Here is a 27,999-nt window from a genome sequence, read left to right as displayed (position 1 = left end):
CTTGCTCTTCTCTCCATGCTGTTCATACAGATTCTGCACTTGGTCCCCAGGCCAAGTTCGAAGCCAGACTGTGGGTTCCATTCCTCACATTTCCTACAAAACCTCTAGCTTCCTTGGAGACTCCACTGCCTTTTTAGGCAGGTTGGACTGGGGACTCTGCTTCCTCTTTTAGATGTTATTGTTCCAATGCAGCTGTGTGATATGCGCGGCTTCCTCTTTGCTAGAAGCTGTGTGTTCTGCTTACTCAGCATTCTCATCATTTGCTGGTTTGGGGAGAGACTGATGGCTCCAATCTCCTGTAGCATTGCAGAGTAAAACTTACAGCAGTGTTAGGCTACCCACCATTTTATATGTGAACTGGATCTTTTAAAGCCAGCTGTTCCAAAATGCCTATTGAGAGAGCTGCATAGGTATCAGGACACAGTAGAGGAATAGTGTCCTGCACTTGCATGTCTCTGATAAATGCAGTTTTGCTTCATGGCATGACAGTGCCAATCCCGATTTATTACCTGTTGCTTTTCCTGTAGCAAACTTCAGTTTTATGCATCTTGGGCTACTGACAGACAGTAAAAATAAGGTGTGATAGAATCTCATGCACGATCCCATGCAAAGCAGGAGGTGATTGTGGGATCAGGCATCAGATCCCATCGCACCATATTTCAGGGCAGGGGGAACCCAGGATCATGATCCTGGGTTTGTCCTGCTCTAGCAATCATTGCTCCTGTATGTGGGAGCTCCATCAGGTGATGGCACAGCCAGCCATGGGAGCTCATGGTGCACCCTATGGATGGGAGCTCCCAACACTGACAGGACTCCCAGCCATGGTGGGGAGCACCCTGAGCTCCCACAACTGGCAGCTCTGTCAGCAGCTCAAGGCTCCCCCAGCTGGAACACTCGGTCAGTCAACCAGTACTCCCAGCTACACTCCAGAGACTGGAAGCACTGGCCACCTGTTCAATTAAAGACATGATAGGAACTAGCAACAAAGTTATTACATAAAATATGTGTAATAACTTTGCTTGTTCCGGGTTTTATAACACCATCAATGGAATGAACATGCACCCATGTCGCTACTTAAGACATGATTAACAAGTTTAACATCTTCAGTGTTACTATGTGTCAGGGGCCCCAGATAAAGGCCAAAACAGCTTAAGCTCGTAAAAACTCAGTGGCACCCCCACTGCTTGTACCCTGTTTAACTGCAGAATTTAAGAAACGGGCTAGGAGCCAGCAATTTAAAGGCTTCTAAAGCAGCAGGTTGACTAAGTCCTGCCAATTCCAAGGTTGCTGTTAGAGGTGTAATGTTTTCTAAGGGACAAGGGCAGGACCTTTAATGAACACACAAAGCTTAGGGCAGGGTGCGCTGTAATTACTGAGCATTGGTTACACTGAGTTGGGGTAAGTGCCCTGCTGCATGCCAGTTGTGCATTTAAAGGGAACACTCAGTAACAGCAAAATCCCCTTTCATCTCAGTGGGAAGCTTTTGTTCCAAACATTGTCCAGTTCTTCATTAGTGTCTGCACTTGCTTCCTCCTCTCATCCATGCCCGATTTCCACTGCAGCCCTGCAGGGAGACTGGTGGAGTATTTGGCCTGTTTGGACAAAATCCAGAAGGCGGTGGAGTATTTCCAAGACAACAATCCTGACAGCCCGGAACTGAACCGAGTGGTACGTAGCACACTGGCAGATCCTGGCAGGTTATATGGACACATACTTTGCTGCCAGTTGCCCACCTGCCAGTTGCTGGCAAAGGGAGATACATTGGCTGCCTGCTTGTAGGAGCAGTGTTTCAGATTCCTCCTCAGTTGCTTAGCCCAAAGTTGAAGCACCGTCTTGGTTTGCTCTTGCATCCTGTATTGGGAAGACCTGTGGTAGCTGAAATCCTGTATCTTGTCTTCAGCTAACTTGTGTATTTATTCCTGTCAAGGACAGAACATTTTCCTTAATACAGAATCCAAGACTTGCAATCTTTCAGAAAGCACAGGAAGTTTGCCAAGGTGTCCAAGCAGTGGCGTGCTTTGAGTTTGCACAGGATGTAAATGGAGGGCTTAAATCCTCCAGGTGCCTTTTGAGTCCTGATGAATTAGCTCAGTGATGTTCAGCCTAAGGCTCGTGAGCCAAATCCAGCCCACAGGGCAATACCATCCAGCCCATGGGCTCCCCCTGGGTTCAGAAATGTTGGCAGCACTGGAGTGTTCAGGAAACTTCCGCCACCAAATTTCCAGACTCTTGGAGGGAGCCCTGTGGAGCGATGCAGCCTCTCATGCTGGGGCATGGGGTCACTCTGGGGATTGATCCAGGATGCAGGGCCAGGTTGGTTTACTTAGTCACACCTGCTGATTGACCCATGTGCCAACCTCATGCTGGGTCTGGCCTGCAGACTCTGACCCACAAACCAACCCCATGAGACCAGAAGTTTGAGCACCACTGGCTTAGCCCATAGTTCTGGTGGTCCATTTAATATGCATGTGAAGGATGGTCTAACAGGACCTGGTTTGGGTACCCCCAGACTCCATTTACCACAGACTTCCTAAGTGACTTTGGATGAATCATGAAGTCTGGGCCTCACATCCCCATCTGCAAATGGGAACATCAGTATTTGCCTTCCTCTCGGTTAGTACAGCAGGTGGCATTCAACCTGTCAGCTTGTAGTATCCATTAGACTTTTAATTAATCCCAAATGCAGTGTCCTGCTAGCCCCAATTCTCCTGCTCTAGCCCCTGGCATTGTTTAAACAGCTGCTGTTTCAAGAACAGTTAAATTTGAAAGCAGCTTCCAATCCAGGCTTTTATTGGTGTGAAGCATTAATCTCTAACTCAAGTATTTTGAGACCACAGCTGCTAAAATTGACATAGCAGAAGAACTGCTGGGAACCAAGGAAGGAACTAAACTTTTTTTTTTTAATCTGATATTTTGGATTCTCCCTTCCCCAGTGGCAGACTGGTCTCTTAAACTGCCTGGGCTGTGGGACACTTTCAGAACCAGTTTATCCCAGTGTTACAATGATCAGAAAGAAATGGGATGTGAAGAAAAGGATGGAAAATTGTACCGGCTGCAGCCACTGCCTTTTCTTCTCTATGTCACGACTTCTTTATTCAGGGGTCAGGTTCTGCTGTTACAACCATGTAATCACACTCAACTCAGTGGATTTGTAGCAGTGAGAGAGCAGAGTGCCCTCTCCAAGTCAAAGCCTTGATCATTCCCAGGGAAGAGGTGCTGCCTTTCAGCTTCTGTTCAGTTTTTCAGCTCTAGCAGCTAAAGCAATGCCGTGTGACATTTGGATGTTTTATTCGGTGCCTTTCCTTTGCAACTCTCATCACAGCAGGCCCCGTTAGGTTTTTGAGGTGGGTGTTGGAGTTTCTCTGAGTTGTGAGATCTTTCCAATGTCTACAGGCGGTTGTAGAAGCATCATGTTTGTTTTCTCCCTCACTGCTTGTTCCTTTAGAAATCCCTGTTTGAGAGGGGGAAGGAATCCCTGGAATCAGAATTCCGCAATCTGTTGACGCGATGCACCAAGCCAGTTCCACCCATCCTCATCCTGGACCACCTCGGTGGGGATGATGAGATTGAAACGCAGGAAGAGATGCCGTTGAATCAGCTCCCTGAGAACACCCTGAAAGACATCATCAGCATCTCTCGCTGGCTGGTGGAGTTTGGAAGAAACCAAGGTAAATTTTAAAGCTAACCATGGAGTGAACCAATTGCATGTCATTCTTGATCATTCCAGTGGTCTCCTTCACCGATGTCTGCCATGCTCCTGGAGCCTGCCCAGTGGAGGGTAATCCATGTCTCTCCTAAAGCCAGCTAGTAGGCCATCACACTCCAGTCCGCCCGTCCTGCTCCCACCCAGCAGCAGTGGTGTCTGTCTGCCCGCCTGCCTGCCTGCCTGGTGTGGGACGCCACTCCGTGTGCCCACTGGACTTTGCTCCGGGACTTTTGACCAATTGACTGGGATTGGAGTACAGAAGCCTGCACTGTCCTGGTTTGCCTGGGATGTATGGTCTCCCTAGTCTCATCTCAGTAGGCAAGTCTGTATTTCATGGTAGTTCAGCTAAAGAGCCAAGAGATCTTGCTGCCGTTGGTAGCTGACAAAGAACTGCAGGCAGCAAAACAAAGTTTGGGATTAGTCTTTTGGAGGCATGTTTAGGGAACAGTTTAGATCCAATTCTTTATAAACCCCCCTCCCTCCCCTTTTTTTTTTCATTTAACTCTGTGTTTGTATACTATTTATATCGTTCCCTCCACTCAGAATCCAGCCCTTTAAATATATTCTTAGACTTTTTTTTTATACAGTTGATCAGTCCTGGTGCCTTCCTCAGTGCCCTGGTGTCTTTTTTTCTTTTAAGAGAAATTGGAAGCTTAGGCCTCAATTCTGCAAGGATGCATGCATCTGCTTAGTTACATGTACATAGTTGGGGTTTTTGGTTTTATCGTTTTCTGGTATGAAATCATTCACATGTGTAAAATCACTTACTTGAATAGGAGTTTTCAGGGAAGAGAGAGCAAGGCACATCCAGTACTTGGAGTAGAGGAGGGTTTGTTTGGAGAGGAGCAATTCCCAGCCAGGTCCAGCAGGGTGTTGTAAAAGAGAACTCTGGTAGGGATGGGGAAAAGATCTCTGGGGTCTGGAGACAAGGGTGCAGCTAAACAGTGGGTTGGAGGATAGTGCACAAAGCCGCTTTGCAGCAGCTCAGGTACTTATGCCCCATTGGTAGCTGCCGGTGGTAGCTGACAAAGTCTCTTTTGCTGGACTCCATTCCCCATTCATCACACTGGCAGTGTACATATGTGCCATTGCAGAAGTTGGTGAACTGAAGAAGTGGCCCCTTCAACGTTGCTAATTTTAAGATTTTTCTAAACATCTCTGCCACCTTTAAACATCTCTATTTCCCGCCACCTTTTTTTTCCTAAGTCACGATTTTCCAAGCCAACATAATAACAGGGCTTGGCTACTAGGGCTGTGCGAAGCTTCAGTCCCTGATTCAATTCGGCGGCTGAATATCCAAATCTGTACTGAATCAGAGGACCCTTTAATCTCTCTGAATCAGATTGGAACCCTCCAAATTGATTCAGAGAGATTCGGAAAGAGTCGAAGATTCGGACATAGAGACAGCTTTAAATGCTTTTTCTATATATCTCAAGGTAGCAGGCGACTCATGAACACTGCGATGCTGGGGCACATGGAGCACTCCTGGTCCACTTCTGGGTCCTCCAGGGAGCACGCAGGGGGCCCCCCACACCCACCCGGCTTGGCGACTGGTGCCTCCTGGGTCTGGGGGGGCACCTGGGGTCCCCCTGCAGCTGATTGTTGAGTCGGGAGGGTGCAGGGGACCCCCCCACCAGCACACTCCCTGACAGACCCGGAAGTGGACCAAAGTAATTCTGGTCCACTTCCAGATTTGCCACCAAGCACGTGGAGGGCCCCCCTACGCTCCTGTAGGACACTCCATGCCCCAGCATAGCAGCGTTCACGAGCGTCGCTGGTACCTCGAGGTATGTAGAAAAAGCTTTTAAAGCTGCGTCTAGGTCCAAATCGGCATCAAATCATCAGATTCGGATTTGGCCGAATCGAATTGAGGACAGCGATCTGAATCAACTAATTGAATCACTGTCCCCGATTTGGGCCAAATCCGAATTGAATAGGGCCCACTTTGCACACCCCTATTGGCTACCCTATGAACTTGAGCTTTCATAGGCAATGACCTACTTTGTCCGATCTGACCAAATAGGTTGTTACCTGTAAAAAGGTTATGCCTCTCTGAACCATGTAATCTGAAGTCAAGCAGAAGGTAGGGCACGGTGTCAATGTAAAGACTAATACAGCTAACTGCCTCCTTATTAACTTGGTAATTGGTTGCAAACCTGCAACCATGCAGTGCATTAAGCGTGTTCACAGGCTGTGAGAGACAAGTAATTCAGAGGGTTAAACTGTCACATTGTCCATCCTGATGTGAGCCAAAGGGGTATGGTAATAGTGTATTTTTCCCATCAACTATCTTCATTTTCTCCAGTGTCAAGTCTCACCTAGCAGATATGTAAACAGGGGCTTTCAGAAGGGAACTGACCTCTTCTTGATTGGGGTCCTTCATGGATGGACCATAGTTTGGGAAAAGGTCCAGCAATAACATCCTCACAGTGTAGGAAACACTTTGATTTCTGGTCCCAATCCAACTTCTGCCTTGTCTCCTTAGACTTCATGAACGTTTACTACCAAATCCGCTCTAGCCAGCTTGACCGATCCATCAAAGGGCTGAAAGAACATTTCCGGAAGAACAGCTCCTCCTCAGGGGTCCCCTACTCCCCTGCCATCCAGAACAAGAGGAAGGATACACCCACCAAAAAGCCCATCAAGAGACCAGGTGAGTCCTACACCAAGGGTCAACCTCTCATACTAAAATACAGCCCCCTTCCCCAGCAAATTGTTTTGTTAGTTCATAATGGGTTTATTCCTCTGACCAGAACTTTCCTCAGGGCTAGCCATTTCCTCAGGGTCCTAAGTCTTTATGAAGGCAGCAGAATAGATTTGAAGATCAAACACTTTTCCACTTAATTAGGAATTTAATGGAGTTTAGCTCCTAGATCATAGGCCTTCCTCCATTTCTCAATGTGTTAGCTCACCCAGTCTGCCTCCCAGGGTGATTTCAAAGATTCATGAAGAAAGATGGACAAGATTGGGGTTGATTACTTTACTTTATAAAGAGATACATAGTAGAGGACATCAAAAATATTATAAAATAATAAGACATACAAAAAACTAGAACCCTTGGTTCCAAAATGATACCTTTTATTAGACCAACTGGGTCTAATTTCCCAGTTGGTCTAATAAAAGGTATCGTTTTGGAACCAAGAGTTCTAGTTTTTTGTATGTCTTCATGTCTCAGACCAACACGGTTACCAGGTACACCCCTGACACAAAATAATAAGTGAGATAAGGCAGGTGGGAGACTTCTGTTCTCTCACTTGTCTGAAAAAGAAATAATTTCAAACAAAGGCTTTCCTGGGTGTTTCTGAGATTATCCAAATGCTTTTCTTCTGGGTGGGGAAAAAATGCAGGAAGTGAGTTGGGCATGGGAATTGGTGGAAAGGTTGGAGCAGAAAAAGGAATTTTTATCCATTTTAACTGTGCTGTGTTTATTTTCATAATCCCTGTGAATGGCAGTCCTTATTCCAGGTAAAGAGTCTCTGTGTGTCTGTGTGTGCCTTCAGGCTTTTCAGGTCCTCTTCACTTTTAATGTGCAGAGAAGTCTAATAACCCACTTTCTGCGCAAAAAGGCTGCAGCTGGGATATTTTTAAGGGAAAATCTTTTAGTGGAGATCTTTAAAACAACTGACTCCCACCTCCCCAGTTAGGTAATTTTAAACATGTACCCATGCTCTGGAGCTGTTCCTGAAAGCTGAAGGTTATGAGTGCTGTGATGCCAAGGAACTTAGCAAGACTCTGATAATTAGCTACAATCACCTTGTGAGTCATACCATATTCCTTTGAATATAAGACACTTCTTAAAACGAAATGCCGCATTTTTTCGCATATATTATGCACCTTTCCCACACAAAAAATCAGACCCTCCTCCCCTTTCCAAAATTGGGGTGCATGTCTTAAGTGGGGAAGCTGATTTTTCTGCCTGGAAGAGAGGCTCCCCACTTTTGATTCCTGCTCCAAAACCATCGGTATTTCATTTCAGGCAGCTGAGGGAGTCAGATGATTAATGGCTCATTGTCCTTCACTCCATAGTTGTTAATAATTGCATCTCTCTAATCTTGATGTTCTAATAATCAAGCTTACTCTTCTAGTAGTTTTGCTGTCTCCTTGTTAATGCTGGTCTCTGTCCTCACAGGCCTGCAGACTTTTTAGCTCTTTGCTTTATGCAGCCATAATTCGGGGTGGGGGGGGGGGGGAAATTTCTTCCTTCTGCTTTCCCAAAACCAAGATGTGCATTTTATCCCAGGGTGTGTTTATATGTGAGGAAATACCGTACTATTTAAATTCAGGTTTTAAAAAAAGTGAACTGTTACACTCCATCTCCACTGTTGAGGTGGTGTTCTTGCAAATGCATCTTTATTTGATGATTTTTCCCCTTAACGTGTCAGGGAAAATCTGGGTGCGCCTTAAATTCAATGGAGTATGGTACTTAACCCTTTGTCTGCTGCCATGTCCACTTTGTCCCTTGACATTGCTGCCAAATTTTGTAGGTTGGATTTGATTGGGTAAAACTCCATCCAGAAATAAGGATGGGTGTAACTGGAGGTGTCTTTTGCTAAGGGGACTGGTGTTTTCCCATGTTTCATACAGCCAGTCATTCAACTCCTAAATGTTATAGTCCATTCTCTATTCCTGGCGGGAGCCTATTCTGTATCAAACTAAGGCAAAGAGATTTGTTTTATCTGGTGAAATTGCTCTTCTGTGCTAGATACCTCCTATGCCCCGTGACAGAGAGCCAGGTATAGATCTTTAGCTACTGTAAATTGGTGTGGTTGCATTGAAGTTGTGCTGACTTGGATTTAATAGAGCCAAGCTAATTTTCCCCCAGCTGAGGATCTGCCACCAGTTTTCAGTTATCTCGTCTTGAGATGGGGCATTTCGTTTTAGTCTGTTGCTAACCCAAGAGACTCAGCAAGTAGTGTAATGAACTTAAGTAGAGGTGTGTTCCCAGTGCCTCAAACAAGCTCTGTCTTCCCACCACTGAATATTTGGTCATTCTCCCACCATAAAGATTAGAGCCAACATTAAAAAAAAAAAAAAAAGATTAGTGATTTGTATGTGGTTCTGACTTAAGATGCATAATTTCAGATACCTGGAAAGAACATGATTTTACATACAGCAGTGAACACTCATCCTCTCCAAATCAGGCTCCTTTAATGCACAGCAGTTTGGGTACTCCAAATCACGTTTTGAAAAAATTGGTTTCAATCTATACTTAGCCTGAACATTTGTGTGATGTCAGACAGAGGGGGTCTTGCTTCTAGCCAAGATACAGATTTTGAACATGTAGAGATGGTGCTACAAGTATGAAACGTGGACCAGCAAAGAGGCAGCTAGAGCAGGGATCTGTGGCCCCACAGGCCTGCTGAGAAATTTCATGCAGCCCAGGTATTGGCAGCAGTTTGGCAGTAGGGGGCTTCATGGGGGGTTTGCTGAATTACATACATGGTAGCAGTGGGGAGAAGTGGCAGTGCTCGTAATGGCATTGGCTGGTTGGAAGTGCCGGACAGCTCAGACTGAGCTGCGTTGCTTCAGCCGACTTCTAGGAGGCTCCCAACTCCTATACTGGAGTATTGCCAAATGCAAAAAGTAATCGTAGCCACTGCATCTTTATTATCTTCAGCTGGAGAAACTGTCTTTGACCCCAGCTCAAACTCTTAATGGCTTGTCTATTTATTGCCCCTGTTACAGCGACACAGAAACAAGATCTTCTCATGGCCTTTCCTATATCCTCTCCTGGGATTGTTTTTCCATAGGCCTATCAGCTTTCAGGGACAGTTCTGGAGGTGAAGTTGTAGAAGATCTCAGCCAGTACTGTCTCCATAATGACGACTGTCTTGTACTTTAATTGTCCCCTGTTTCAGTCTTTGTCTTTTCAACTGTGATCACTGTATTCGGTGCCATTGTTTCCATAAGTAAAGCAAACTCCTTCCAGATCTTGAAATAATTAAGAGGAGAAGATCTAGCAGGTCAGGCATGTGGGTTAAGTCCTCCCCAGCCCTATTATGAAAGAATATCCCAGCGCAGACCCTCAATTCTTTAACCTGTTGCAAGAATAAATAATGGCTAAAAATCTCTGATGTGCTATTGCCCTTTCATCTGCACAGCACAGTCCAAAGGAGCTTGTTAGTCTGAAAACGATGGCAAGGTATTAGAGATGGGGATATAAGCCAGAGACCCCAGCAGGACTCAGCTGGATTCTGGGGAGCTTTCACTTCTCAGTAACTGTTTGTTATTTCAAAGCATTTGTGTATTACCGCCCTCATTTCTTTTGCAGCTGTGCCCCACACTTCTTCAGCACTCTTGAGTTAACATCACACCCAAGGCCTGTGCAGCCCCCCAGTCAGATCCCTTTCATGACTGGCCTGCTGTGGCATGGTTAGAATGAGCAAGGCTCCCAAAGCTGGGGAGTGATACTTCCCTCTCCCCAATGAGAGGGAGATGCTCATAAAACAGGCCTCAGATGAAACCGTCTCCTGCCAAATGAGTAAAATGCATTGTGGCATGTTTTGGCATTGGTGTCAGGCTTTATGGCATCTTCAAAATATGGGCGGCTTTCTGCTTCTAAATTTGTGCAATACCTCTAAGGAGATGAGCATAGCTGAGGCTCTGAAATGGTTTTGTCCAAACCAGTGATTGCTACAGAACGATGAGAGAGATCCTCCTGTTCTAAGTAGCAGCCTTAAAATTAGAACCACTGTATTGCCAATGAGTGTTTAAAAAGCTACTGATTCTGTGTGCTACACCAACACCTGGCAGGTTGATTAGTGCTTTGGTGGCAGTAGAAGCAGCTAGCTAAGAAGATCTCTTCCAAGAAGTGCTGAAAATTCATAGATTTCATAAGCAAAGCAATCTCCCTCCAGATCTTGAAATAATTAAGAGGAGAAGGTCTAGCAAGTCAGGCATATGGGTTAAGTCCTCCCATTAAGAGGCCATTAAGATGACGTTGATGTGATTTCTCCCCTACAGAGGGCATAACATTTCATCCAGTTTCTTAGATGCCTGCTGCCCCTGCCAAAGAAACTAGGGAGCAGGCCTACCTACCTGTGGTTGCATTCCACAGCTTCTGTGAGGAAGGGGAACTAAAGGTATGTTCACCCGGCTTCTGGAATAAGGCTGAGAGCACCACCAAAAAATCTCCTGTATGCTTGTATATGCCCAGGTCTGCTAATTAAGTAGTGCCAATGGCTCAGAAGTAGGTTTGAGTGCACTTGGTATATGGAGAACTTGAGTGCATTGTTGGTGTGTGGTCTACACTGTGCAGTTAAGGGCTCAGTCATGAGTTGGTGGGGATTATCTCTCAGCCTTGCTCCAGAGGCCCTCTAGACATGGACCAAGTGGGAAAGGATGACAGAACAACCTGTTATACGGATGTATAGGAAGGCTACAGCAGGTAGGAAAGAAGCGGGAGGGAAGAGGCTTTTAGTTTCCTGAGGTCACCTTGATAGTCCTTTAGGAACATACTGGCCATCTTCCATTAGCCTCAGCACATGCTGCTGTTTGTTATTTTGGTCCTGTTCCAGTTCATCTCGTGGTGAGGTGATCCAGCAAGGAAGACTGTATCAGCCTTGAGCAGCTGGATGAAGTACCTGTTTCTGCTTTCCCCTATTTGATCCCTGAACAGCCCTTGAATTGGATGCCTTCGTTAGTAGCTGCCGTGGGGTCCCGTTTGGTTTGCAAGCTGCCTAATGGAGGAAAATACTCATGGAACGAAGGCATTTGGCTTCCAAAATAATCTGTTAAGGCCCAATTATGATCCTAAGTACCAGCAACAGCATTGAAATAATAACGGTAAACGCTTGTTGTGTCTGAATGTAAATGCAACTAATTGTTCTAATGCAAATACAAAAAAAAAAAGCATCCCAGATGGTGCAACTCTTATCTGGGAAGAGCAAATTAGAGGTTTTAGGGCCATAGGAAGAGGGATTCCTAAGGTGTGCTGCCTTACCTGGGTTCCACCAAAATCTAGACAGTCGGGAGCTAGAGAGCCACTCAAGTTTTTATGCCAAAATGCTTACAAAGCCAGAGACCAGTAAAAAAAAAAAAAAAAAAAAAAAAAAAAAATTTCTGTGCTACATGAGTCGTTATAAGTGCTAATGGAAACAATAACAGTAAACTGTATAGGGTGCACGAATTCTGAAAGTGTATGGAAGGGCTGGGATGAAAAGAGCCAGTAAGCTTTAGCATTGCTCCAGGAGAAGGAGGGTAGCGAAGGAGGAAGAAGAGAGAATGTGCCAGAGGCCTGAGAAAGGAGAAGTGTAAATGTCAAGGTGGATAGGATCATTCCAAGCCCATGGAAGAATGTGTTAAAAAAGGAAGTGATAAAACAACAGAATCAAATGTGGGTATTGTCTTTAAGAAGTGGACTTCTTTTGTAAACTGGTGGAATGAACCTGAAAAAGGAAATGTTGAAAGAAGAAGCATTTTTCCTGTGGGTTGGTGCTTCTAATGAGAGACTGCAGTTAATTAACAGGCTGGGGACTCCACCCACTTCTGTCACAACCAGGTTTGGAGCTTGCCCTTCTCTCTCTCCTACCTCTTCTACTATACAGCCCTTTCTTTCAGCACCTTCAGGTTTCATTCCCACTTCTACCTTCTGAAAGAGAGATAACACCCATACACCCCCTTATGCTCTTCTAGAGTGAAATTTTGGCACACTATTAGACTAAAACTTTCACTGTTCATGTAGTGTTACAGCTAGTCCCCCTCATGCTCTTCAGGGCTGCTAGCAGCACCTGTGATGTGACAGCCAGAGTTGCTGGTAAGAAGTTGGGGTTGACTCACTTTCTGCCTTTTTTTTTTTTTTTTTTTTTAAGTGCAAGTGCAACATTTATTTTACGTTTTGGCCAGGTTTATATTTCTTTTAAGTTGATCCATTTGCGTTTCCTAGGACCACTCCCCACAGAGCTGCTCATGCCTTTCCATAGTTTTCCATTCCTCATTTTGCACTGACATCTCGCAGCAGCAAAGCAAGCTTGGCCTGGTGGGCTCAGGCAATTTTATTTGAGCTAATGGGCTGAATGCTACCGTTCTAACATGTCAGCGGTGCTTGGCTTTCGGTTTAACCCTCTCTGTTTTGTGTTTGCAGTGCTTCCTAGTTGCTGTGTCCTCCATCAGCTTTTTGTTTAACATTGTCCATGTTTTTATTTTAAGCCTCATATGATTATTTTCTGTGATTGACTTGTCGGTTCTTCAGAAAAACAATGTCCTGGGGATTCAGACTGACCCTTTGTCCCTTATAACACCGGAGCTAGGCTACAGGGAGAAGCAAAACTTGTCCTTCTGTGGTAGAAGAGTCTGTGCTGTAATAATCACTGACTGGCTGCTGATGCCTGAGGCTGCGCTGCAAGACCAGAGTTTCTTCTTCACCTCGGCTGTTTTAAATTGACTGACACTGAGCATGCTCAAAAATACTTCCCAGAGAGGGCACATGGCTTTCTGATTTTAATTGCTTGATTGGGCTTTTTGATGTGTAGCAAAGGTCACTTCATACTTCTGGATGGTTGGGGGACCATCAGTCAGCACTGGATAATGTAAAAGCATAAGCTGACTGTAAATGCAGCTTGCACATCACATGAAAGGTCCATGACATCTCAAGCACCACGTGCCCTCGTTCCTCTGGAATACTGTTATTGGCGGGGTGCTGTATTGCATCTCTGCTCTGTAAAGTTCACCTGTTCCTCCATCCGCAGGACCTCAGCGGCAGGCTGAGACTTGACCTCCCCATAGATGCTGTGATTTGAGTTCCTGTTTTTCACACAGGAAGAAAATCTTTGGCTGGATAGATTTTTGCCAAGGTGCCACTGGAACCCAACTTGCGGTTCTGGGGTGTGTACTGAGCATACTCACTGTTGCTAGACCTCATCTCACTGGGTTGGGGTTACTGGTGCTGGTGGAGGGCTGCTGGTGGTTTGGGGTTTGTTTGTTTTTTTGGTTTTTTTTTTTTCTCTCTCACTCATTTCCTAGGTCTCTTGTCTCTTCTCTGTGTGGCTCTGGTGACAGGCACGATCCGTAAGGCTCAGAATCTTCTGAAACAATATTCTCAGCATGGTCTAGATGGGAAAAAGGGGGCCTCTAACCTCATTCCTATGGAAGGTAACCACATCTCCCATTCCTTCACCCTTGCGCCTTGGCCGCCTTTGTGATTTACTCCTCCAGGCAGGGCTTCCATTAGCCTGCAAACGCTCTCAGTGGATTTTTGTCAGCCTCTGTCTTGAGGCTTTATGATGCTAAGACTCAAAATATGGTGAAGGGAAAGGAATAGAGCTTTAAAACCAGGGGAGCAAATCATTCTGCAGCTGGCTCTGGGCCAACCCATCTTGGGCAAGTCAATCTGCCATACGGTCAGCTGGCTAATGGAAGCTGTGCTCTGCTCGTGGTGACAACCCTTTGGTGTTTCTGTCCTTGCTTCACTTTGCCCGATGGTAGCTTCATGCTTGTAGTGGCTTTTCCAAACCTGATGAGGAAGTGTCACATCAGAGCTGGCCCATGACCTGTTTTACTGCCCCCTTCATCCTGGGGGCAGCCACATGCACATTTTTTCCCCTTATATCATACCAGCCCTGGTGCTTGTGGGGTTTGCGCCCAAAGGGTAAGTGGAGAGATGGCTGGCTTTAAAGCCTCTTGAGGGATCTTTCAGTTCCAACAGCATAAAGAAAAGAATTGCAATTCCTACTTCTGTACTGACATTTTTAGTCAGCATAGCTATGGAGATTTACCTCTATGGCTACATGAAAAACATCTGTAGTGTATTAAGGCATTTAACAGCCCATGTTCACGTTGGCTTTCCCTTGTCCAACTGACCCACCTAGAGCTTCTGCCAAGAGGTTTGAAGGACCTTTTGGGCTTGGCAAGTGATGCTTATGGTTCACACTTCCCATCAGGCTTCAAAGGGCTACTTACCACAGCAGCATCCAGAGAGGGGATGTGGGTAGGGCAGCATTCCCAGGACAGTATGCATACAGACATTTTTGATAGAGTGTAAATAACCTAAGCTTGAAGTGGCTTCTGGCCTGCGTGACCCTCCCTGCTGTAACCGCCCTGGATAAATTGCGCCTTCTGTTTGTGCCGGCTGACATCTCACTAGGTCATGAGCATGATTTACGACTTAAACACCTTTCCGATGCCCTGAGCGACAAGCATGGGCCAGCTGCTGGTAAGTACCGCGTTGTCTCTTAATAACACGCTGGCTAACGTGCTGTCTCTTCAGTGTGTTTCACAGTTGTCTCTTAGCCAGTGACCTTCCTTCTAGGTGGATAGTCCTGGAATGTGGGCCATATCCAGTTTTAAAGCTCTTGCCCAAACGATTAGTTAAAACAAATTCAGTCGCATACATCCTGCTCTCCAAAGCAGGGGCACCTAAGCTTTGCCAAATGGAAGATAGGAAAGGTCCCTCCTGATGGGTTCTGTCAGATTTGTAGAAGGTGCAGTAGATTGCAACCACTGGCTCTTTCAGTAAAATGGAGTGAGCGATGCTGCGGGTCACAGTGTGCAGTACTATGCTTTGGTCTGTGAGCCATGTTATCACGTTTGGGCCCAACTTTGAAGAGCTCGGATAAAGGTTGACTTGAGAGACTTCTATCTTATGCCAAAGAAGCGATGCATTGCAGACTGCAGACACTTGGGGAAATGAAGTAGTATATAGCATATGATAAAATGCAACTCCTGTTTTTCCAAATTGTGGAGCATTTAAGAGTGTTCCTGGCCATCCAGCCCTCTACAGAAAATCACAAGACCCAGGATCATGGGAGTTGAATATACTTCTGCTTTCTAATACTGAGTTACTGTCTTTGAGCAGTAAACCTAGTCTAGTACAGGCCTCTGTATATGGAAATACTCTTTCAGAATGGCAGTAGTTCATCTGTGTGCTAGATGGAGACCGTTAAATTAAAAATAAAATGGAGGGAGGGGGGTGTTGAATAATTCAGTGCGGCTCTCATCTCTCACTGAGTTTAGAACAGCTTGTTCAAACCCCTGGCTAAATGTTGTCACAAGTCTGAAGTCCTGGTAGCAAACTTCTCCAACGCTTGCTTTGCTGTGATACTGGTAGAGAACACGAGGTAACCTTATGTGCCCGTTTCCAGAGCTTGAGAGTAATGCATGCACTGAAACTTACCTCGGGTGTGTGCAGCTTTCTGGAGCTGATCCTATGGTGCAGGATGCAAATGGGTCACCTCTTCACTTTAAAATTGCCTACAAAACCAGAACTGTCCACTCCAGAAGAAACCAAACAATCATTGTATAAACTGAGGTCATAGAGCGCAAAATGTCATTGGAAGGGTCAGCACATCCCAGATGTTCATAAGCTTGTGCTGTTCCCGCAGGGAGGGACGACGTGCTGGACATTGAGATTGATGCCTACATTCACTGTGTTAGCGCCTTTGTCAAACTGGCCCAGAGCGAGTACCAGATCCTGACAGAGATCATCCCAGAGCACCACCAGAAGAAGACTTTTGACTCCCTCATTCAGGTCCCTAAAGCCTCTCTTCTTGGTTTAATTTGCACTGCATGGTTCGTGTAATCCCTTTCTATGCCTGCTTCCCTTCCGTCTCCCCTGCCCCTCCACCACTCCCCATTTCCCTGGTGCTTCAACAGTGGAAGTCTTACCCCTTCATTCTGGCTGTTGGTATGTTGCAGGAGTCGCTAGATAACCTGATGATTGAGGGAGACAACATTGTCTCAGCAGCCCGGAAAGCCATTATACGGCATGACTACTCAGCTGTGCTCACCATCTTCCCCATCCTGAGGCACCTGAAGCAGATGAAGCCAGAATTTGATCAGGTCTTGCAGGTAGGTGAGAAACAACTGGAGTAGCTTTCACAGTTTTCACGTGGGGCAGTTCTTAAGCATGATCCCTACAAAATCAAATAATATTAAAGCCTTCAGACAAAAGCCGGCTGGCCTCATGCTTGTGTGTGTGTAGTTGACCCAGAATGCAATCCATTCTCCCCCTGGCTGAACTAGCTAGGAAGGATGAAGAGCCAGAATGCCCATCCTTGGAGGTGGAAACATCCTTCATCTCTCAGTACTGGCTCTCTCCAGCTAGAGTGATACTGTGGTGCTTAGATAGACAGACAGCTCATCAAGCCTGCTAAGTTGTTCTGCTGTGCCCATCACCATGGGATCTGAAGTAATGGAACTCCAATGCTGTTAATCTAATTTAGGACCACTTCTCAAAGAGATCCTTTCTGTGTCATCAAAAGGATAGCTGTACCAATGACTGGCCTGGTAGATTAAGGTGTTTTAAATAGGAGGTTAGTCGATTAAGTTTGTTTACAGTGGCTGTGAATGGGTTTAAAATCATCCAGTGTGCAGCTGGTCTTTAAGAGGCTCTGTAGGGGCCCTATTGCATTGGGTTAAGGGGCCACTCCCCACTATCCAGTTTGAGCAGAATTACTCCAGCACTTGGTGGCCACACTGTGCAGCTTCATAGATAGGAAGTGCAATAGGGGAAATGATATGGTATGGATCCAGTTCTCTACTTTTATCCAGGACTTGAGACCCTTTTCCCCCCACTAAACAGTGCACTTGGTTGATCTGATGAGAACCAAAGGTCTCGCCCACTCTTCATACTGTAAATAGTCTTCCAGCAAAGTCCCAGCACTGAAGGAATTGAGAATGAGGTACAATGAAAGCAGTCAACTAGAAGGGCTGTCAAAGCTTTGGGTGTTGATTTTGATTCGGCCCGATTCGGTGGCTGAATCTCCGAATCGAATCAAGAGACCAGTTTAAAGGTCCGAATCGATTCAAAGCTTTCCGAATCTTTGACAAAGATTCGGAGAGCTTTGATGATTTCGGCAGTTCCTGGTGACTGCAGCAGGGAGCTGCAGCCACTCCGAGCTGGTAAGTACTAAGGGAGGGGACCATGGGGGGGATGCCAGCCTGCCCCCGCCTGCCCCAGCTTGGTACTTTTCAAAAAAAGCCCCGGTACTCAACGGGTGCTGCCAGGCGGGGGGGCGGTCCCTGCTGCCCCACACTGCACGGGGGGGGCTCTGTTTGAGCCCCTTTAGCCCCCCTGTTCCCCCAGCCCCTCTGCCTGCCGGGGCTCTGGCACTTTAAGGGGGGGGAAAAGCCAAGAAAAGCCCCAGGACTCACTGCCCTGGTGCAGCCTTGGAGCTGCAGGGCACCCGTAAGAGGGCTGGGGGAGCCGGGCGGGGGGGTTTGGGGGCTTGTACAGAGCCCCCCATGCAGTGGGGGGCAGCGGGGATCACCCCCTGCCCAGCAGCACCTGCTGAGCTGGGGCTCTTTTTCCCCAAGTGCCGAGAGCTGGGGCGGACAGGGCAGCCATTGCCGGGCTGGGAGAGGAGCAAGAGATGGGTCTGGCCTGGCTGATTCGGAGATTCAGCCAAATCAAATCAGGACAGTGATTCGAATCACTGTCCACCGAATCCAAAGCGAATACTAGCCACTTCGCACAGGCCTATTGACTAGTAGGCAGAAGGGCAGGTAGCAGCATCCATTGTCTCATTTATGTACTGGGCTCTTCCAGGGCACTGCAGCCAGCACAAAAAACAAACTTCCAGGACTGATCACCTCCATGGAGACCACAGGGGCTAAGGCACTGGAAGACTTTGCGGACAACATTAAGGTAAGATTCCCTGTCAGTAACCTAAAACAAGCTCTAAACTAAGCCATGTAGCTATTGCATTAGCAGGCAGAGACCCAAGTTTTGTTTCTGGTATTTAAGATGGCTCCCTTGATGGCCTTCATAGTGGAGCAGGCGCTTTGCCGCCTCAGCTACAAGAGAAATGCAGATTCCCGAGTGCTGACTTGGTAGCTCTTTCATTCCTTACTTCTCAAATATTATAACCAAGCCTGCACATAATGCAGTTCTCCACAAAATATCCAGTACAGTCTACAAGTCCTTTTACAGAGGCAGCTGTGTCTGAATGCATGTTCAAGATGCCATTAGAGATTCTCTTTTTAACGCAAAATTGCCAAGGCGACATTTTCTTTGCATCAAAATTCTTAAACAGTCTCGTCAAAGGGAAAGTTATGGCTAAATGAATGTTTAATCCACAAATTTAATTAAGCCTTGAATCAGGTAACAATCTTAAATCTGCCAGGTTATATGCAGGCAAGTTGTACCTTTAACTACCTTTTTAGCTGGCGTTTTCCTGCTGTTGCTACTGTGATACCAGCTGTAGCCTGTGATAACCAGTAGATGGGGTTGTGAACCTTACAGCTAAGGACATGATTGAGAAATGTTGGAAACACAGCCCTGTAATAAACTTGCCTGAAGAAGAGTTACATTGTGTATGCATTTGCCTTTTATCTCCACTAAACAATCTATCTGCATTTCTCACTTTCTTCCCTTCTTAGAACGATCCAGACAAGGAGTATAACATGCCAAAAGATGGGACAGTTCATGAACTCACTAGCAATGTACGTGAGTAATTTGAAACATCCCTGGGTAAAATTCACGTCTCTTTTCACTGTTGGCACCAGCCCTACAGAGAGCAAATCTCTGTTTCAAGAGAAATGTATGCGTTTAAATGAGGCTGTCTTTGATATTGGTACAGGGATTGATTGGATTCTATTAAAAGGTGAGATTCCCTGGCTTCTAGATTCCTGCCTTGGCTTCTTTCCCAGGGTCGTAAGACAGTGTTGTGGCATGTGAGATCTGTTTGAGGGTCTGCCAGTACCAGACCAGAACTTCGACACCTGAACTTCAAATACTTGAGAGACTGCAGAGACGTGACATACGTTTAGCCAGCAGTTAGCAGGGCTAAAATAATTCTCTTAAGCAGTGTGTGGGCCTGATCAAAACATGGATGGGAGTTTTTATGGAGTCGGTGCCTTAGCGTGCTGCTAAGGGTTTTACACTACTGAGGGAGATGCCTTGTTTCCTTTCATAAGGACTGAACCCAACTCCTACTCGCTCTTACATTGTGTGTTCAGTGGCTGCTCCTATAAGGGAAAGGGTTAACCTAGCATCTCAACTAAATTTCCAGGTATAATATTAAAGCTTGGCTGCAGGATGTAGTTAAGAGCTTGCCTACGTTCAGAATTGTGTTGAAATAACTCTTCCTCATTAACTACTCCCTATATGGACACGTGGTCTAATGTACTGCTATTCTGAAAATAAAAGTGTCTACACAAGGGAGTTAATCAGGAACAGCTAATTTGTTTGTACCCACTTCCTTCCTCCAAATAAACTTCCCAGTGTAGATAAACCCTTCCAGTGGGTGCGTTGTTCCTCTTGGTTTGCTGTCCTAGTCTGGGTAATGGAGGTGGCGGCTTCACAGGTTACTTTTGTATAATTGTTACCTGTCTGTCGGTTCATAAAGTGCTTTAAAATCTGAGAAGGTTCAAGATCATGAAGAAGCTCCAGTACAACTGAAGTGGTATTTCCAGTGGATTTTTTGGACTGACTTGTTGTAGGGGCATCTTCTAATGTTTCTAGTGATTAAAGAGAAACCCAGCTGAATTGCTTTTGATTTACTCATCCCTTCTCTTGCAGGCCATTCTTTTCCTGCAACAACTACTGGATTTCCAAGAGACCGCAGGTGCCATGCTAGCATCTCAAGGTACATACACAGGACTCCCTGGTTGCTACAGTGTCTTCCCCATACTGCTTGAGCCATTCCCCTTAACAAGGTTAAACCTCCTTAACAAGTACTCTGCATGGGCCCCCACCCCATGATCTGCCTTATCTTCCATGACAATGATGATGATCACCTGGAGGTCTCAAAGGGATGAACAGTTGGCTTCTGCCTGGCCTTCCAGATGTGCTGCCAGCTGGCACACATTTTAGTTGTCGGCCTCTGCAATGAGGTAGGGAGATGCAGCTGACAAGTCCTATAAATAAACCAGGCAGAGATCCTATAAATAAACTAGGCACCTGCTGCCTCCTGCTGTGTGATCTCTCAAATGAATACAAGTCAGTCCCGCCGAGTTATTGGGTAAAGAGGTTTGATCACAATGAATTGCATTTGACTTGTCTTGTGTACCTTTCACCCAGTCTCCTTTCATTAACAGCAGTGAGAACACCCACACTGGAGTCTGCTCCATTTCTTTGTCTACTTCCGCTGCCTCCCATCATCCTCCTCTAACGGTCCCCCTTCTCCTCTGCTAAACTGTATGTCTGGTCAGAGTATCTGCAGAGTTAACTCTTTCATTGACCAAAGAGACAATGCAGCTTTTAGCTTCAAAGGAAACTGATAATTTCTTCTCTACTTGTCTAAAAGGCAAGGTCCTCATTACTTACCCCAAGGCTGGAAAGTGCAGCCTGGCTGTGTGGTGGAGAACCAGAGCAGAAAATCATTACAAAGCCTGCTGTAAGCTTTTTGTGGAGGTTTGTAAGGCAAACTGTTGGAGTGCAGGCTGCTCTGTGTGTTAGACGCAATGAATTGTCCCACTAGGTGTAGGAATGTCTTGATGGTAAAAGTCAGCAAAAGAAATGCATCTTCGCAGTCTACTTAGTATAAAAATACCAGGTCAGGATAATGACCATACCTAGGCCTGGTATGTTAAGTTGGCACCTATTGCCTCAGAGCTGCATGTGAGAGGAAGCATTATAAAGCACGTTCTCTGCTGTCATTAGACATCCAGGATCTGTCAGAGTCATCCACACTCCTCACCTTTTGCCAGTAGTCTTCTCCTGCAGAGCTGGCAACAGCAGGGAATTCTGGAGCTGAAACCAGGAAACTAGACCTGCTGCTACAGGTATCTAGTCCAATGCAGGGAGCAGCCAGCCTTGATAGCACAGGGTTATTTGTAGTAGTATATTGTGTTCCAGCTGTTCCACATGATTGGTTGGTGAGACAGTTGGGTTTTTGCCTCTGGTGAAATATTCCACTCAAGTAGAAATGTTTTCACCTGTGAAAAGAAAGCACACGAGAACGGGAGCATGAACACCATTTCTTGCTGCGCACTCAACAATTTCTAGCAAAATCTGTGCTAGCCAAAACATCTTCTGTATCTTAAAAGAAGCTTTTAGCCTGCACTTGCAGGCATAAGGTCTTACTGAATAGTCTTCCAGTAATGCAGTTCATTTGACGGAATAACCCAACTCCCATTGAAATGGGAATGGGAATTGCCACTGATGGGACAGGGTCTGACTGCCCTTGGTAACACTTATTGTGAGAGGGTGATGGGCACACTAAATCCTGTTTGCTGGCACAGACTACCCAGTTCTTCCTTAATATCCAGCTCGGTCTGCAGTCTTGAAGGAGTAAACCTGCCTGTTATGTGGCTGCTCTGTGTTTAATATCTGCTTTGTTCTTGAAGGGATGGTGGTCTCTAACCTGTCTTTTTGCACTTTATGTTTCTTTCTCTCTCCTCCCTTCCCTTTTTTCTCTTTCTATCTTGCCCTAAACTTTGTAGTTCTTGGGAACACATACAATATTCCTTTAGATCCCAGAGGTAAGCAGCATGTGTCCTGCCCACACGAACCGGTTATATTGCCTTTGACTGTATCCAGCATTAAAAAAAAAAAAAGTTGTCTTGGGAGGGAGAAAAGGAGGTATATTTGCAACTACTAGCGTGTGGATGTAGCTGCCTTCTTGGGAGGGTTTAGGTTGGGGATGCCACGTGAGCAAGAGTGGGGGTGGAGGACTGTCTTGATGCACTGGATTATCTCTAGGATGCTCCATGAAGGTAGCTATTTCCAGAAGAGTTGCCCCACTTGGTTTCACGTACAGTTCTTTGTTTGATGATGCTTTCAGCCACCCCAGTCCTCTGCTCATAAGCAACATGGGTTCCCAACCTTTCAGGTGATCTTAGTACTGCTTGCAACCCAGCAACACTCCTATGGGTCAAGCATTTGAAGCATGGCTTCTCTTTTGAGCACATCCAGTGTTGTCACAAGTATGACTAGAGTGAGCTTGGCCTGTGGGAGGTTGACCCTTTGGAAGTGATCTCTCTTTGCATCCAGGCACTAGAAATGATGTAAGCCAGCCCCATCACCTGTTTGAGCAGGTTGTGGAGTTCGAAAAAGTCCTTGTGCAGGGTTTGAGAAGTCTGTTATCAGTACCAGGTGGTATTAGCTGAAACTTTCCAGAGCCCTTGTGCATGTTTGGATTAATGCTGTTGGGATAGTTCAGTAAATGCCTGCCATTAAAAACAATCACTTTCCTGTGATTATGTTGGAGAAGTTGTAGTGCTAAAAAAGAGAAGCTTTTTGCTGGGTTTTGTTGCTCAGTATCTGATTAACAGCGTGTCTTCCAGATCTTCGGAGGGGGTGTTATCATTTCTATCTTGGAGATTATAAGGAAGAGATTACCCTCCTGCAGCAAAGAGTATCAGCAGTTGGTACAAATATAGGGTTCAAGTGGAGTGCAGTGCTGTTCTCCCTGGTGCTGAATAAACATGCATCTGGGGGTTGTAGAGGGGGAGGTAATTTCATTGGCAACTGGAACCTTGCATTAATTCCATAGCAACGCCAAATGGCTTGTTTGAGTAAAGGCAGATTAACCAAACAAGCCTCCCAGGACGGCGCATTCACTGGCTAAAGGTTCTTTTCTTTTCAGAGACCAGTTCTTCGGCTAGTAGCTACAGTTCAGAATTCAGCCGACGGCTGCTTAGCACCTACATCTGTGAGTATCAAGCACAGCTCTCCTGCCTCTGCTTCTTCCTTGCTTGGCATGTTCTAAGACTGTTCAGATGCCTGATATAACCTGTTGCAATTGCTGTTGAAGTTACTCTCCTGGTAACCTAGCATGGCATTGGAGTGTCAGCTTATGGCTCAATATAATGTGCAGCAGTCGCTAGGGTGGGGCATGTCGGTGTGATGTTTGGCCCAGAAGTTCTCTTCAAATTGCCCAAATTGAGCTCTGGCATGAGCAGATGCATCTCCCTGACAGTAGGGCCAAGTTTCAATCTTTGCTGGTGATGGAATCAATGGCTGCCCAAAATGCAAACCTCTTAACTCCTCCAGTGCCCATCATTATAGGATAATGGTCTTTCCTCCCTTTTAGACTCGAGGCACCCCTTGGAAAATGCCAGCTTTTAGCTTTCACTCCTTTTTGGGACTAGAGAGAAATAATAGAGCAGTTTTTCTGTTGCAAAGAATTCAAGGCGACCACAGCTGTGGCTTTCTATTTTAAATCTCTGGGTTTATCTTATTATCATATTTACACACCTAACAGTGCTAATGTTGTGTGGCACCTTATGGCACCCTTGAAAGATACTCCAGGGCACCGTGGCACCTTGGTTGAGAATTACTGCTACAGGAAATGGCATGGGAGAGAAACCTCCATTACTTTATGAGGAAAACGGTGTACGAGTATCATGCGCATTGGCACATCGAAGCACTCCTGCAAAACACACGTCTAACTTGTACATTTAGTTATGAATATGCATGTAGTGTGCATGCATAATTACCCATGGTGGGCCTAAATTTTGCACCTAAATCTTCTGAAACTAGGGCCATGTTGTTTTTTTATCATCAGTAGCAGCCACCATCATCTGTGATCTCAATAAAGATCTTTACTCCTTTTTCTTTGCAAGGCAAAGTGCTGGGCAACTTGCAGCTAAACCTTCTCAGCAAAGTCAGGGTTTATGAAGACCCAGCTCTAAAAGCCATCTTCCTGCACAACAACTACAATTACATCCTTAAATCCCTTGAAAAGTAAGTGCATCTCTTCATAATCCTCTTGGCTCTCAAGAGGACTGAATTTTCTTTCTGGGAGGGGCTTAGTTTTGGGATTGTGACTTTAAAAAAACAACAACTCTGGTATGCTGAGTGCATGTACTTAGTGAGTTCTCTCCTCTCTGGCATTTCTTTCCCTTTCGAAAACTGCCCTTTTGAAGCATCTCTGTCCTATTGTAAACACATTATATTACACCAGAGAGTGGAGAAATCAAAGCAATGGAGAGGCCTTTGATTGTACTGAACATCTTTCATCTTCTCGGACCTAAGACTCTAACTCTTGAAAGCATTCAGCCAGGAAAGGCTTCTACCGCTAGGTTTGTTCATTTTGAAGTGGCATGGCTGGAAGAAAAAGGGAAGAAGCTTTTATCACTAACTGTAACGGGGACAACGAGTCTTACTAATGAAGGTTGGAAGGCTTGCTACTTAATTGGCATCACTGAGTGAGAGAAGCAGGGCTGGTTTATGGGTGTTTGGCTTAGCTGATCTTTTCCTCTCTTGTCAGGTCTGAGCTAATCCAGTTGGTGGCCGTGACTCGAAAGGCAGCAGAAAATTGTTATAGGGAGCTCATTGAGAAGCAGATCCAGACCTACCAGGACAGGTTAGGTGGCCTCCTTTTGTCCTTGTCCAAGTCTTTCATTACAGCTGGTCTCTCAAGCTGTAATGAAAGACTGTCCGATTTTAACGTCCAGAGCTAATAGGGTGGTGGGAGAGAACGGGGTAAAAACATTTTTAAAAAACCAGTAAAAATAATGATTTGGAAGACATGGGTGTAAGGTTCATTGTGGCAGAACGTTGGGATGGATGGAGCTGGGGGTCTTCTTGCTTTTTAGTCCTGGAAAAGGTATTGTGTACATGTCTGTCAGATTTCTTGTTGGCAAAAGTGCTGTCCATAATGTCTTCCCTCTTTTATCAATTGTAGCTGGTTAAAGGTAACAGATTACATCTCAGAGAGAAGTCTGCCCGTCTTTCAAGCTGGAGTCAAGGTGAGAGGGTGGACAAAGGATGGCTTTGATATAACAGAAGTGGGCAAAATCATTTTCTCCTCTCTGTAGAGAGATTTCTAAAGAGAATTATTCTCTACAAAGCATCAAGAGAGAGTTAATGTGGTTTGTACGTCAGATTGGAAAATCAGTCTTTGGGTTCTGTCTCTGCTGTCCCAGACTTTCTTCGTGACTCTGGGTCTCAAGTGTCCCCATCTCTACGATGGGACAAATGACACTTTCACTATTGGAAAACTCAGAGATAGTCTCATTGATGTGCTCTATCAAATGACCTGTCCAAACCCCAACATTACTCTCAAATAATATTTCAGGTGAGTGACACTTACTTAATCTTGGATACTCTGGTCACCGACATGTTTCTTCTCCTTTGGGAGGAGTCCTAAAAAATGACTTGTGAGGCAAACTTTGGTGGGGGGGTAGGTAGGAACCAGTGAGTGGGCATCAAGATGGTGCCCCATGGATGGTGAGATTCCTAAAGCCTTTTAGAAGTTCTTAAGGACAAGACCCTGAGTGTTGCCCATGCAGGCTGGTCACTCCAGGTCGAGAATATCCAAGTGCTCCACATGCAAATTAAGGGCTTTGCTGGCTTTCATTTGCATGTCTGATGAAGAACATCCTGCCTTCAAAAACTTGTCTAACTCTATCCCACTACGTAGTTGGTCTGATAAAAGAAATCTAAGAAATCTTTGCCTCACATAAGTTAAACAGGAATTTTAGCAGGTGAGCAGCAATATTGTCATTTATACTGGGAAGGACAAATACAATGTTCTTTTCTTCCTTCTTGCAGCTCAAGGACAAAGAAAGGCAGATGATCAAGGAGCGTTTTAAGGTAAGGAGCTCTTGGATGGCAGGAAAACTCGCCTTTGCTCAAAAATAACATTGAGTTTCACTATTCAGGCACAAGACACCATGTGTGTCTTGCTCAGTCATGTCCCTAACCGTTTTCTTCCGTCATGGAAAGGGATTTAATGATGGCTTGGAGGAGCTGTGTAAAATCCAGAAGGCTTGGGCTATCCCTGATACAGAGCAGAGGGACAAAATCCGTCGGGCTCAGAAAACCATTGTGAAAGAGACCTACGGTGCCTTCTTAAACAGGTGATGACCCTCTTGCAGGTGCCCAGTCCTTTCTTTCCCATTTCCTCTTGGGAAGTGCTGAGTCTTTTTTTGGACCAAAAGCAGACATGCAAACCAGAGGCAGTCCGCTGTCTTCCAAAACCATCTCCAGCTACTGCATATTGAGTGTGAGGATTCTGCGAGCTGAGCTAAGTTCACAGTTGATGTTCCCAGGGGATATTTTTTTGTGGGGGGGCAGCAGAATTCATGAGTAGCTTTATTAATACAACATATTTGACAGCCATGTTCCAGCTTGTGAGCAGAGGAGGTTACCTACCTGGTGGGCTACACACTGCAAGGTGGGATGCACCTTGCCCCACCCCCTGCCACACGGGCAACCCAGGCTCCCCATTGCCCACAGAAGGGGTACTCCGACTTCCCCCCCTCTACTGCACACTATGACCAGATCAGATACTGTACCCCCACCTCCCTGGCAGAGGGGCAGCCAGGCGGGAGCCGCCAGACCACCTGCTAACCCCTTGTGGCTGCATGTGGCTTGTGGGCTGCCAGTTAGACAGCCCTGTTCTAGCTAGTGGAAAGTTGGGTTGCACTGAGGGGTCTCTCCCCATTAATATGAATATCTGCCCTTAACCATGCTTATGATGGTTATCCTTGCTCCCAAGAGCTCCATCAGATGTCTGTCATACTAAAAGAGGCAATGTCAGAGCCTGTCTGTTACCCCTCTGGGAAGGGACAAGGAGCAGGGGGAAGCAAGGCAGCCTCTCTCCAGAAAGCCAAGTCCTGTAACCTTGGCTCCATGTAGCGCCTGCTGCTGGTCACAGGCTTCTCTTCTTTGCCCCTGGCAGGTATGGCAACGTGCCTTTCACCAAGAACCCCGAGAAGTACATCAAGTACCAAGTTGACCAGGTGGGCGAGATGATTGACAAGCTGTTTGACACATCGGCCTGAACCACTTGCCCTCTTGACCACTCCTGTCTGCAAGTCAGTGCTTTCCTGGTCTTCACAGGACCCTTTCCCTGCCCCATTCTGGTGGGCAGGGGTTATACTTGTATTTATCAGATTTATAAACATGTGAAAACACTACCTCCTGTCTGACCTTTTCCTTTTGAAAGTGGATTGCAAGGGAAGACATGGCTTTTTAAGACAGAAAATTTGGCAGTGGGGCTTTTGTTACACTCATGCTTTTCCAGATCTTTGTGCAGTTTTTAGAGGAGAAGCAAGAGGTATGAACACCCTCTCTCCTCTAAGTGAAAGGTGTTTGCTCTCACATGCTGCATGTATGGATTTGCTTGCCTCCGTGATATGCTTCTGCTGCGCTAGGTGATGTGTGTTTTTGGTATTAAAGTTTACCTTGAAGAATCTATTGGATCCCAAAGGATGCTTTTTCCCCCCCCACTACTGCATTCGTGGGCCAATGTGATGTGTTGGTCAGGGAGGATTTAAGAACGCTGGTTTAGAGTCCGAGATATTGCTCTCTGAGTTACTGCCAAGTGATTGGAGATCTCAGGATGTAGGGTAAGGCTTATACCGTTCCATTATGATGATGGCACTTATTGTATTACTAGTCAGTTGCCCATCAGGAATAACCAGGGGTGGGGAAGCATATGGGGATGGAGCCCCATGTGTCC

The 27,999-nt window shown here is 45.9% G+C and overlaps 1 protein-coding gene across 10 annotated transcripts in view; it reads left to right on the top strand.

Moving 5' to 3' along the window:
• The window catches only part of EXOC7 (exocyst complex component 7), a 30,535-nt gene extending 3,081 nt beyond the window's left edge, over positions 1 to 27,454 (top strand). Inside the window, exons 4-21 of one of the 10 annotated variants that reach the window (XM_014517254.2) lie at positions 1,563 to 1,668; positions 3,446 to 3,668; positions 6,192 to 6,359; positions 7,160 to 7,171; positions 13,703 to 13,795; positions 14,787 to 14,855; positions 16,024 to 16,169; positions 16,337 to 16,489; positions 18,189 to 18,287; positions 19,022 to 19,084; positions 20,163 to 20,229; positions 23,173 to 23,238; positions 24,152 to 24,272; positions 24,799 to 24,894; positions 25,216 to 25,279; positions 26,085 to 26,126; positions 26,259 to 26,392; positions 27,217 to 27,454. In XM_014517254.2, the coding sequence (XP_014372740.1) occupies positions 1,563 to 1,668; positions 3,446 to 3,668; positions 6,192 to 6,359; positions 7,160 to 7,171; positions 13,703 to 13,795; positions 14,787 to 14,855; positions 16,024 to 16,169; positions 16,337 to 16,489; positions 18,189 to 18,287; positions 19,022 to 19,084; positions 20,163 to 20,229; positions 23,173 to 23,238; positions 24,152 to 24,272; positions 24,799 to 24,894; positions 25,216 to 25,279; positions 26,085 to 26,126; positions 26,259 to 26,392; positions 27,217 to 27,319 (1,825 nt within the window). In that variant the 3' untranslated portion in view covers positions 27,320 to 27,454. Of the gene's footprint in view, positions 1 to 1,562; positions 1,669 to 3,445; positions 3,669 to 6,191; positions 6,360 to 7,159; positions 7,172 to 13,666; positions 13,796 to 14,786; positions 14,856 to 16,023; positions 16,170 to 16,336; positions 16,490 to 18,188; positions 18,288 to 19,021; positions 19,085 to 20,162; positions 20,230 to 23,172; positions 23,239 to 24,151; positions 24,273 to 24,798; positions 24,895 to 25,215; positions 25,280 to 26,084; positions 26,127 to 26,258; positions 26,393 to 27,216 lie in introns of all 10 variants that reach the window. The other 9 variants (XM_025197468.1, XM_025197469.1, XM_025197471.1 and 6 more) reach the window with 9 other exon arrangements.
• Positions 27,455 to 27,999: the final 545 nt, after the last annotated feature.

The sequence above is a fragment of the Alligator sinensis genome, unplaced genomic scaffold, assembly GCF_000455745.1.
Source record: "Alligator sinensis unplaced genomic scaffold, ASM45574v1 scaffold400_1, whole genome shotgun sequence".
NCBI classification, from domain to species: domain Eukaryota; kingdom Metazoa; phylum Chordata; order Crocodylia; family Alligatoridae; genus Alligator; species Alligator sinensis.
The sequence above is the reverse complement of the archived record's forward strand: the minus strand, read 5'-3'. Positions and strand labels throughout refer to the sequence as shown.